Genomic DNA, 10829 nt, shown 5'->3' with positions numbered 1-10829 from the left:
TCTCTCCTGACCACTTTCCCCAGGAAAGTGGAAAGAAAACTGCCCTATTGCCTGCTAATTGTCCTCAGGCAACTCACTGGGCTCCACTGGACCTTCATTATCTCATTTAAATCAGATGATCATAATTTTACCTGCCGGAAGGCAGAGTGCTGGAGTACAGAATATCTTGATGATCTTTTCAACTCTTTGAGTGCCTTGCTTGTGGGTTTTTTTTTTTTTTTTAATATTTATTTATTTACATGATCTCTGCACCCAACCTGGAGCTCCAGTTCACCACTGGGAGATCAAGAGTCGCTCCATCTTTCAACTGAGGCAGCCAGGCACCCCTCTTTTCCATTTTTAATTCTTCAGAACTCTCCAACATCTGCTTTCCCTCAATAGCTATTTCATCCCAGTCTGGGAAAAACCACTTGGGGTTCGATCTGGGGTGTGTATAACTTCCCCAGATTTTCTGGTTGACGTGGTGGTTGAGGCCGGGATGGAAAGGTCTTCAAATCCAACCCCGACGAGGAATCTGTGGCTGACTGAAGTGGTCATTGCCTCCCAACTAACACCACGTCTACTCTTATTATTAAAGTAGGAAGGAGGGGCGCCTGGGTGGCTCAGTGGGTTAAGCCGCTGCCTTCGGCTCAGGTCATGATCTCGGGGTCCTGGGATCGAGTCCCACATCGGGCTCTCTGCTCAGCAAGAAGCCTGCTTCCTCCTCTCTCTCTCTCTCTCTGCCTGCCTGTCTACTTGTGATCTCTCTCTGTCAAATAAATAAATAAAATCTTAAAAAAAAAAAAAAAGAACTGCAGTCTTTAAAAAAAATAAATAAATAAAATAAAGTAGGAAGGAGGGTCGTCCCTGGCCCCGAGAGGCCCTGAAGCCAAAGCCTCAGGCGTCGGTCACCCCCTGCCCCCCAGCTCTTCCCCAGAGTGGCCGCTCCCCCACTCCCCCACCCCACGTCCCCCTTCAACCCACCTCCTACTTCACTTCTGCTTGAGGCGCCACGCCGTTAAGTGCCTGGGAGGGGTAACCTCAGTTTCCCTCAGTCACACAGATTTCGGATCAGAACTCGCCCCCTCCATCACCCCAACCGTCCGAGTCGACGAAGGCTCCAGTCAATCTCGGACCGCATCTCTTGCTGCCCCAAGGAGGCCAAAAGGGGTTCTTCCCCGGGGTTTCTCAGGGGCGGAGCCCACCTGGGCCGCGGGGGCGGGGCCGGGGCCTGGGCCGGGGCCCGGGCCGGGGCGGGGGCGGGACAGGTGGGTGTGTGGTCGCGCCAAGGGCTAGGCCAAAGAGCCGAAGCCGGAGGCGGCGGAGGAGAGGCGGGCGGGCGCACACCTAGGGAAGCCTCCCTGTGGGCAGTGTGAGAGCGAGCGGGCGAGGAGGCGGGCGGGCGGGCGGGAGGGCGGGAGGCTGCGAGCCTGCGACGAGGAAAGGCGTGGAGAGGAGAGCCGGGCGCCGAGGACACTCGGGGGAGGAGGCGCCGGGTCTGCTCGCGGAGAGAGACCTGCGAGGCGCCAGCGCAGTTGGAGGGACCCCTTGCGCGCGGAGCATGAGCCGGCGGCCGGCTGAAGAGCGGCAGGGGGAGACGGCCTCGGCGGAGCCCTGAGACGCTGGGCTGGGGCTGGGCCACCGCGCGCCCGGGGCGCTGGGCCCGGCAGGGGGGCGGGGGCTGGGTGCGGAGCGTCCCGCGCTGGCGGCTGCGGCCGGGGCGCCAAGCCATGGGGAGCCCCCGGGCCACGCTGCTCCTGCTGCTCCTGCGCCCGGTCAAGCTGCTGCGGAGGCGCTTCCGGCTGCTGCTGGCGCTCGCCCTGGTGTCCGTGGGGCTGTGGACTCTTTATCTGGAACTGGTGGCGTCGGCCCAGGTCGGCGGAAACCCCCTGAACCGGAGTAAGTGAGCGCCGGGGGCACGGGGAGGGCGCGGAGGTGGGAGGAGACAGGACCGGTGGCTCCCGGGTTGCGGAGACCCGCCTCTCATCCTCAGACCCGATTTCCAACTCCTTTTCGTCTCCAGGTGCCCGGCGCCGCCCCGCTGCCTACTCCGGGAAGAGAAGGGGGGCGTGGGGGCCCGAAACCGGGCCTGCCCGCTGGGCCGTGTGGGGCCGGGGCATCCTCGGGGCTGCTGGCTGCTCCCCTCGGAGGACGGCGTGGAGAGAGGCTCCCGCCCGCCCCCCCACCACCCGCGGAAATGCGGGCGGAGACGCGGGGCACCTCCCGCACGCTAGGCTTGCAGCACCCACCCCCACCCCCAGCAAGGGAAACGCGCGGTCCAGGCGTGGGCTGGGGGTCTGTGCCCAGGGTGCTCTCGGCCGTGTGCCCCCCGAGGAGGCGCGCTCCTGTTAGCCTGTTAGCGCGGCCCAAACTTTTCTCTGTGGCTCGCTCCTTTTCCTCTCCCGCTGCGCTTTCTGCGGTTCTTTATTTTAACCATACCTCCGAGAGTCCCCACACCTCCCCCTTCCTCTGCGCCACTACCCCACACCCGGTCCCTTTCTCTTCCTCACTGAGCCGGGCCCCTCTCCTAGTCCTGACTACCCCTCCAGCTAGTTATCCGAAGCTCTTTTTGGAACTCTTCGGAACGTACTGAACTCACCAGATCCTGGGCATGGAGACAATGGACGGCACAGTGCACCAGGCAGTGGCTACATCCCTACTCCTCTGTTTAACGTAGCCAGAGCCACTTACTTTTTCTGTGCCTCAGTTTCCTGCTAGGAACATGGGAGGGAACGGTCTCTTTATCGTTTTCCTTCCAACAGCTATGGCTGTCCGACGTCATTTTCAGTTTACTGTTGATGGAGATAAAAAAGTAAAATTTCAAGAGTGTCAGGGACTGTAAAAGGTCAACAATAGCAGGAAAAAGTGGAGAAGCTCCCAGAGAGGAGGCTCCCTGCGCAAGCCTGATGAGTGGAGGTTCATAGTTGGAGCACATTGTCTCCCATGCCTTCACTTCCCCCTTTGAGGAAATTCTGAAGTTATATGCGGTGATGAAATTGCTGGTGAGAAGATGCTTTGACATGTCTTCCTGTCAACTGCTCTGCCCAGAGTTGGGTGTGGTGCCTTGTCTCCTCCTGTGGCCAAAGGAAGGGAATTACTAGGGTCAGTAATTGTGCTGGTTCAGGGTAGAGACATATACTTATTGCAGAACCTCTCTGTTGAAGTAATTCTGGCTGTAAGTAGGGAGAGTGGGGTGCCAGTCCTGGTTCTGCCACTAACAAGTTTGGGGAGCAAAGGGAAAATGGCAGCTTCTCAGGTAGAAGGAGGAAGTTGGACTGAATGATCTCTAAGGTCCCTCTGGGTCTGGATGCTTAGGTTGTGCGATCTGGCCTCTTGGGCTTTTCCGGGGCCAGAGAGCTCCAGGAGGGCTCTGCTTAGCCACAGCTCCACAGCTCCAAATAGGAGAGTTCTTCCTTATGGTGACCAAAACTCGCCTTCCCATAGCTAGTTCTTCCCTCCCCTGAGCCTTGAAAGAGTGCTCTTCCATACTGTGGCCACTCAGCCCCTTGAAGTGTGTGCAGGTGGGAGCTCCCTTCTCTCCTCCTTGGGACACCCCTTCTCAAGGTGACCACCATTTTGTTAATGTGGTAGCCAGTGGGATCCTCTGCATAGACTAAAAACAGGAAAGCAGTTGCTTTGTGATCCTGAAATTAGTGATGTCTCTTCTTCCTCCCACCCGCACCCCAACACACTTTCCCTTTACCTCAAGTGTGCTTTTTCCTCAGAGACCAGAACCAGTTTGCCATATCATAATCTCACACTCTGGCTCCTACCCTGACTCCTGTTGGCTGTCTCATCCTTAGCTATCAGTTTGTGGGGCTGTTTGGTTTCCCTTCTAGATGAATCTTAACTCTGACTGGGTTTCCATATTCTTTCTTTTTCCATACTGACCCTTCTCCAGAAAGATGTTCCCAGCTTCCAGTTCCAGCAATGTCTTTGTTTGTCTAACCATCATTTTTAATGAGAGCCCAGGCCTGGACCCTGATGGGTCTTTCGTTTGCTTGTCTCAGCCTCCTAGAACCCCGAAACCCATCTGCTCTGCAGGGTGACTTTTAGTGCTGGGCTGTCTCATTGTATTCTACTCTTGCCTGGATTTTCTGGCTCCTTGTCTCCCAACCTTCTTTGTTTTCAAGAAGCCCAGACATCTTTCATCGAAGTCCTCTCCTGTCCTATAGGTCTTACTCCCAGCTCAGAGCTGTTTCTCTGGAGGGAGAGCAGGGGAGGAGGAATTAAAGAACAGAGGTAAGGAAAGGCTTCCTGGCATTCCCTCCTTTACACCCTGACATACCAACAGCAACCAGGCAATAGAACTTTCCCTTCCAGGACTGTACCCGTGGCCTTGACCACAGCAGCCAGAGTCCCAGCTTGGCTCTGCTTCCCAGCAAGCCACCCTGCCTCCTCTCCTTAGTAGTCCCTGCCAACTCACTCTACCATCAGCCTTCCTGTCATCTGTAAGGCCGGCCTCCTTTACCAAGAACCTTTCATTTGCCTGTCCCTGTATGACGGGTACATTGATCTGACGCTGGAAGAAGTGTACAGAGGAATGGCAGACCCAAACTCCAGGGTGGTAAAGTAATGACAGGGGGAGCAAGCTTCCTGCTTCATCTCCATGGAATAACCCAGTAGTTTAAGATATGGATGATGTGTAGTTTGGGTTCTGTATGTAGAAGGAGATACAACCACAACTGGAGTAACCTCAGAGAAAAACAACCCAAATCTTTAACAGATAGAAAATGGGTCCCTTGGACAAAAGAATTAGAACTGTTCACTCACTCACTTAAACAAATATTTATTGAGCACACACCTTGAGCAAAGCCTTGTGCTAGGTCACTTCGATGTAATGGTGAGCACATTATGTTGTCTGCCCCTCAACAGCTTTCTCTCTATGAGGGGAGTTGAGGTACATATATAAAAATAACTGTAATATGGAACAGTCATTAAGTTTTACAACTGGGGACACTAGATGTTGCTGTGACACTCCTGGAAATGGGATACGGCTCTTCCAACTAATATTTCATGCAAATGGTGACATTTCAGGAGAGCTTGAGAAGTTGGTAAGATTTTAATGGATATGGAAAGAGAAGGCTATTCCAGGCAGAAGGCAGTATAAACAAAGACCAGGGAAAAGTTAGCGATTGGGAATGTTGAGCATCTGGGTTTGATGAAGCAGAGAGTAGGAGGGAGGAGATAGGATGGCACTATATTATGAAAGACTTTGAAAGCAACCTTCAAGACTGACATTTATTCAGTAGATAAGAGAAGGCAGTTTGGAAATAGGGTAGGTAACCTTGTAGAATGGAGCCGGCCAGGATCAAGCAGTTTTGTGATACTTTGGCCTGGAGGATGCCTAAACAGGGCTCGGAAGGTCCCTTGCTGTGGCTGGCACAAGCCCTTTAGCTGCTGAGTCATGAAGCTCTCCTGGGGGCAGGTCAGGGTGGTCAGGGGCATTCAGAGGGCTTGGGGGCAGTCACTCTATGCCAGCATGTTCAGAAGTCTTTCGGTAGTTGAATAACTAGTACGGCCATACTGAAGTGTACCTGCTGAGAAGCAGCCCTGGGAACAGGCTATTATTGGAAGTTAAAGACTCCATCCTGGCAGGTTTTAACAAGTTATACCCATTCGTTCAGATTGGATTAGCTAAATCCTGCCCGAGGGCAGAGGTCTGGACCAAAATGGTTTCTAGGTTCTTTGCTCTATAATTGACCTACTGCTGGGACCAACTTGGTGCTGGAGCCAAGAGATTGTGTTCGGGCCCAGAGCCAGGACAGAATGATAGCATGCAGCGGCCCCTTTCTAGATCTCGCAAAGCTGGTTCCGGCTGTCCCTGTTTCTCAGGGTCAGGTTTACCAACTGAACCCTAGAGTGTCCTCAGGCTCAGGAATGAATTGACTTGCTGCATTACATCTGTAACACACCTTTCCTGTTGGCCCCAGTAACTTCCGATGGACTCCTTAGTGGGCGGAGGGGGCATACCCACCGAAGGCAGCCAGGCACCTCAGCTACTGGGGTCACCACGTCATGCTGGTTTGGAAAGGATACAGACCCTCCCTAGCAGAGGTAGGAGTCTGAGCCACAGGCAGAGAGAGAAGGAGAGTAAGTCAGACAGATGTGTGGGCAGAGTGGGGCTGGTGTGGCTTAGGGCCGACCCTCAGAGCAGAGGTGAGTGTTGGAGAGGAGCACACCTCCTTCTGTGCTCCATGTGGCTAGGGACCATGTCTCCTCTGCCCCTCCTTCCCGTGGAACCTTGGTTCCTGTGTCCTACTTAAGGCCCCTTTTTCTGCTGCCACCCTGGGTGTGTATATTCAGATCAGTATTCCACTCCGGGCACACACTAGGCACTTGACTAAATACCTCCTGGTTATGGATGGTAATCTCTGAATTTCCAAGCACCTGATATTTTCCACTGGCAGATACTTTATCAGTGACCGATCCAAGAATAGAACCTAGGAATTCTTGTTCCTTGTAGCGTAGCACATATAAACAACAATAGCCTTTCCACACGTATGCAAAGGGTAAGAATTAAGCCATCAATGCCTTTTTACATAAGCGTATTTTCTTTGGACCCTGGGACCGGCGGGACCCAGAATGCCGTGTGTGACAGGGAGTAGGAGACCGTACCCAGACTTGGCATCTCCTTTCCCTGGTCTCTTCCGTTCTCCTTCTGATGTGGCCAGGACAGCTGCAGGAGCACACCTTGCCATCTACCCTGCCCACACCCCCCCGGGGGCCCTTGGTCTGGAGTCAAGGCCCCTGCTCCTCTGCCCCATTTGCCTGCTCAGGGGTGCGGAGGCTTCTTAACGCTCCCTGTACAGGGAGTTGTTCAGACACCCTGCCTGGGTAGAACTGCTTCAGAGCACCAGGTCTTTCGAAGCAACCACTTCTGTGCTGGTTTTAGGAGCTGCTGGTGCTCGCACTACAGTAATTTTCCAGGCCACGGAGCCTGCTGGTCTTGCCCTCTAGAGCTGAGCTTTATGGAGCAGAGCGGAGCAGCCGCCATAGCGGAGTTTGCTTTGGAAGGGGGCCTAGAGGCTGTTCTTGGAGCCTAGTTCTCTACCAAGTTCCACCGGTCTCAAAATCTACCGTTTTTATTTTCCACGAATACTTTGCCTTATATCCAAGGATGGTGAGGTCTAAACCAGACCAGCTCTGTAGTTTGCTTTCAGAGCCCTCTCACCTTGTGATCCACAATTTATAGATTTTTGTGTTACCCGATATTAAAAAAAAATACTACTGGAGGAGGTGAGAACAGTTGGGAGGGTGTATATAAAGGGCGTTGGGCTGGATATGTTATATATTCTGAGCAAAGCATGATGGATAGCTCCTTAAATTTTGCAGACTTTTAGGTTCTAACAAGTGCTGCTTTCAGTGTTACAAGTATCCATGAGACAAGCAAAAATGAATATTATTTTTATCCTTGTGATATTTTTGTATGTGATTTATTTTTTATGCTAATTTTTTAAAAACTACTAACCAACTTTTTTAGAAAGTAAAGCCACAAATTATCCTCGAGGTCCCTGGCTGCGTGTGGGTTTTATTTTGTTTTTTGTAACTTTTCTTTGAAATATCTTCTGTGTTCAGAAAAGCGCACATATGAGTGTACCGCTTGAATTATCAGAAACTGAACATATGTGTGTAACGAGCACCCCGATGAAGAAATGGAACATTGCCAGCACCCAGCAGCCCCCGTTAAATTCCCTTTCAGTCACTACCCTTAGGACAGATATGCTTTGCCTATTTTTATACTTCTTGTGTAAAAATACGTGCTTTATTTTAAAGTTGATATTTATCATTATAAAAATAATGCATGTTCATTATACCAGATGACAGCTTCGTAGCTGGACCACATTAACCCCTGTAAAATTACATTTTCGTGCTGCGGGTACCACAAATAACTGATAGAATAGCTTAAGGAGTAGGTAGTGAAGACCCAGGACCTAAAAGCTCTGAGATAGAGCCCTGTGAAATTCTCCATTAGAATTGCTACCAGGGGGGCGCCTGGGTGGCTCAGTGGGTTAAGCCTCTGCCTTCGGCTCGGGTCATGATCCCAGGGTTCTGGGATCGAGCCCCGCATCAGGCTCTCTGCTCGGCAGGGAGCCTGCTTCCTCCTCTCTCTCTCTGCCTGCCTCGCTGCCTACTTGTAATCTCTGTCAAATAAATAAATAAAATCTTAAAAAAAAAAAAAAAGAGAAGAATTGCTACCAGGGTGGGCTTGAGAAGCATTGCTTATCATGTGTGTGAGAACTGTCCAAAAAGGTTTCTCTGGTCTTGATTTTAGAAATAGCTGTGCTTCTTTTGAGCAATTTGTTTAAATTTTTATTGGCCATGGCAAATTGTATAACTACCAGGTTTTTCCCTTTGTATTGGTTACTAGAAAGCTTTAGAATTCAGTTTTTGGTTCATCTGGAAAAAAATGTAAAAGGCTTTATGATCTGCCTATTGGTATTAATCTTATGCCTCCCATATCTTTATTCCACCCCTCCCCCCCACAATGACTTCCAGTTTATGTCATCTTACATTCTTTTTCAGAGCAAATCAAGGCATAAAAGAAGTCAATAGAAATGCTATGGTATATGTAAAAGTATGAAGAAGAAATTAAAAATCACCTATAATCCCACTACTTTGACGTAGGGATTGTTTGAAAGAAAAATAATAAGTATAATAAGCTGTGATCACCAGATGCTGGATTCTGGAATACTTTAAACAAGAATTCTGGAGAAAAAAAAGCCAAAAAATAATATTCCCAGTCTTTTTTTTTTTTCTTTTGGTTTTTAGTTTATTTAGGTGTTCAAAGTTGAATGGCATTCGAAAATAAATTCTCACCTCTTTATGAGGATCATTAAAAACTTAGAATTTACTAGACAGATGTTGGGGCCTGAGCCAGTGTCATTGAGAACAGAGACATAAATACAAGGAAAATTCAGTAAAGCTTGGGGAAGCCCATCACCACTGATCAGGTAACTGAGGGCACTGGTCCAGAAGGCCAGGAACCTCAAGTTGGTCATGTGGATTCCTGCCCTGCTAGGCCAGCAGTGAGACCATAAGCGTGAAGATCTGTAGCCCCCAAGCCTGTGTGTGGCTTATGTGCATAAAGTCACAAACATCACAGATCCAGCCCCTTTACTAACAGATGAGAAACCAGGCCCAGGGAAGAGATGTTATCTGCCTCCTCTACTAATTTCTTTCTTTCTTTATTTTTTTTTTTTAAGATTTTATTTATTTATTTGACAGACAGAGATCACAAGTAGGCAGAGAGGCAGGGAGAGAGAGGAGGAAGCAGGCTCCCTGCTGAGCAGAGAGCCCGATGCGGGGCTCGATCCCAGGACCCTGAAATCATGACCTGAGCTGAGGCAGAGGCTTTAACCCGCTGAGCCACCCAGGCGCCCCTCTACTAATTTCTTTTAAACCGAATTCTTGTGGTGCCTAGCAGGGCCTAGGCACTCATCCTACCCTATCCCAGATAGAATTGTGCTTAACACTATCAGGACCTGGGAAAAGGGCCCACGGATGGGAAGAAGAGAAAGAAAAGTGGGGGTGGGAATAGAGAAGCGATGCTGCAAACAGACCGAGGATGTTATCTTCAGTGCCCAGAAGCTGAGTGATGTGTATTTTTCCATTTTTATTTATTTTGCAAATCCTGAGTGGCCACAGAGGTGATTCATTTTCAAACTAAAAATGTTCATGGAGCATTTACTTGCTTCTGGGGTACTCTATGGGGTAAAAAGCGTTGATAGTTCCTGGAAAAAATGATGGACTTTGAAGACAAGGCAGGGCTCAAATCCAAGCTCAGTTACTCACTGGTTGCAGGACTTTACTTAGCCCTTTTCAAGACTCAGATGCTTCTTCTGGGTAAGGGGAGGGGGTAGGTTGGGTTATAATGTCTTCCCTGTAGAGCTTTTCTTATGATTTTGTAGGATGTAGTGAGCCTAACACATATTAGGTGCCCAATTAGATTTAACATAAACCTTGCACATATTAAGAGCTCAGTGACTGTTGGTTCCCGTCTCTGCCCCCTTCGAGTTTACAGTCTGGTAGGAATTGGAAAATGGCTGGGCAGGCAGGAGGGGATAGATACATTCCTCAGCTAGCCCTTTGCCAGTGTTTCTTCGGCTCTCAGTCCGTGACACAGCTGTGCCCTGTCCTCAGCCGTCCCCATCTATGTCCAGCACCTGCCAGCAAATACATGGTCTTTAACCACATTTTTTCTTTGATATTCAGCACTGCCTCCATCTTTCTGTCCCCATCCCAGGCAAAGATTTGCATTAGGGGGAGTGAGGGGCGGATCAGAACTCAAGGACTTTGCTGAGAATGACAGATCTGTTGGGGATGAGTCAGGGCACAAGAGCTCTGTGCTTGGGAAGTGGTAGCCGGTCCCTCTGCTGTGTGCCCCTGAGCATACTCCGAGCATTTCCGGAACGGGAAGGCAGAAACATTGGGCACACATCTTTGTTTAAATCCTAGCTTTGTAATGGACTTATCGAGGGTCATTGGGCAAGTGCCTTTTCTTGTGAGGGTTTCAGTTTCATAATCTTTGGAAGGAGATGCCTCTTTCAGGAGTAGGTTTGGAACCTTTGCAGTGTCACTGAGATGTCAAGGGGACAGTCAGTCTTGGCCATTCTGGCACTGGTCTTTCATGACTCAGTTGTCTTGAACTGAGAGGTGGCAGCTATCCCAGGGCTTCTGGCTGCTTGGTCTCCAAGGTCATTTCTGACAACGTGGTCTCCACACAAGCAGTTGGCCTCAAAGATTAAAGGCCTCTCTGCTAAGATCTTCTTACAAATCCTCTGATCCACTCCTTTCCACCCTGCCTGCCAACCCGGGTTCAAATGGATGCATGCAGGCATGTGTACATA

General features: G+C 50.3%; 1 protein-coding gene across 2 annotated transcripts in view; it reads left to right on the top strand.

Annotated features, from left to right (window-relative positions):
* The first annotated feature begins 1447 nt into the window (after positions 1 to 1447).
* LOC111159792 (beta-1,4-N-acetyl-galactosaminyltransferase 3) overlaps positions 1448 to 10829 on the top strand; it is a 93785-nt gene continuing 84403 nt past the window's right edge. For both annotated transcript variants that reach the window (XM_022522397.1, XM_022522398.1), the window contains exon 1: positions 1448 to 1878. In XM_022522397.1, the coding sequence (XP_022378105.1) occupies positions 1710 to 1878 (169 nt within the window). In that variant the 5' untranslated portion in view covers positions 1448 to 1709. The remainder of the gene's footprint in view (positions 1879 to 10829) is intronic.

The sequence above is a fragment of the Enhydra lutris genome, unplaced genomic scaffold (genome assembly GCF_002288905.1).
Source record: "Enhydra lutris kenyoni isolate GAN:26980312 unplaced genomic scaffold, ASM228890v2 scaffoldscaffold69, whole genome shotgun sequence".
In the NCBI taxonomy this organism is placed as follows: domain Eukaryota; kingdom Metazoa; phylum Chordata; class Mammalia; order Carnivora; family Mustelidae; genus Enhydra; species Enhydra lutris.
The sequence above is the reverse complement of the archived record's forward strand: the minus strand, read 5'-3'. Positions and strand labels throughout refer to the sequence as shown.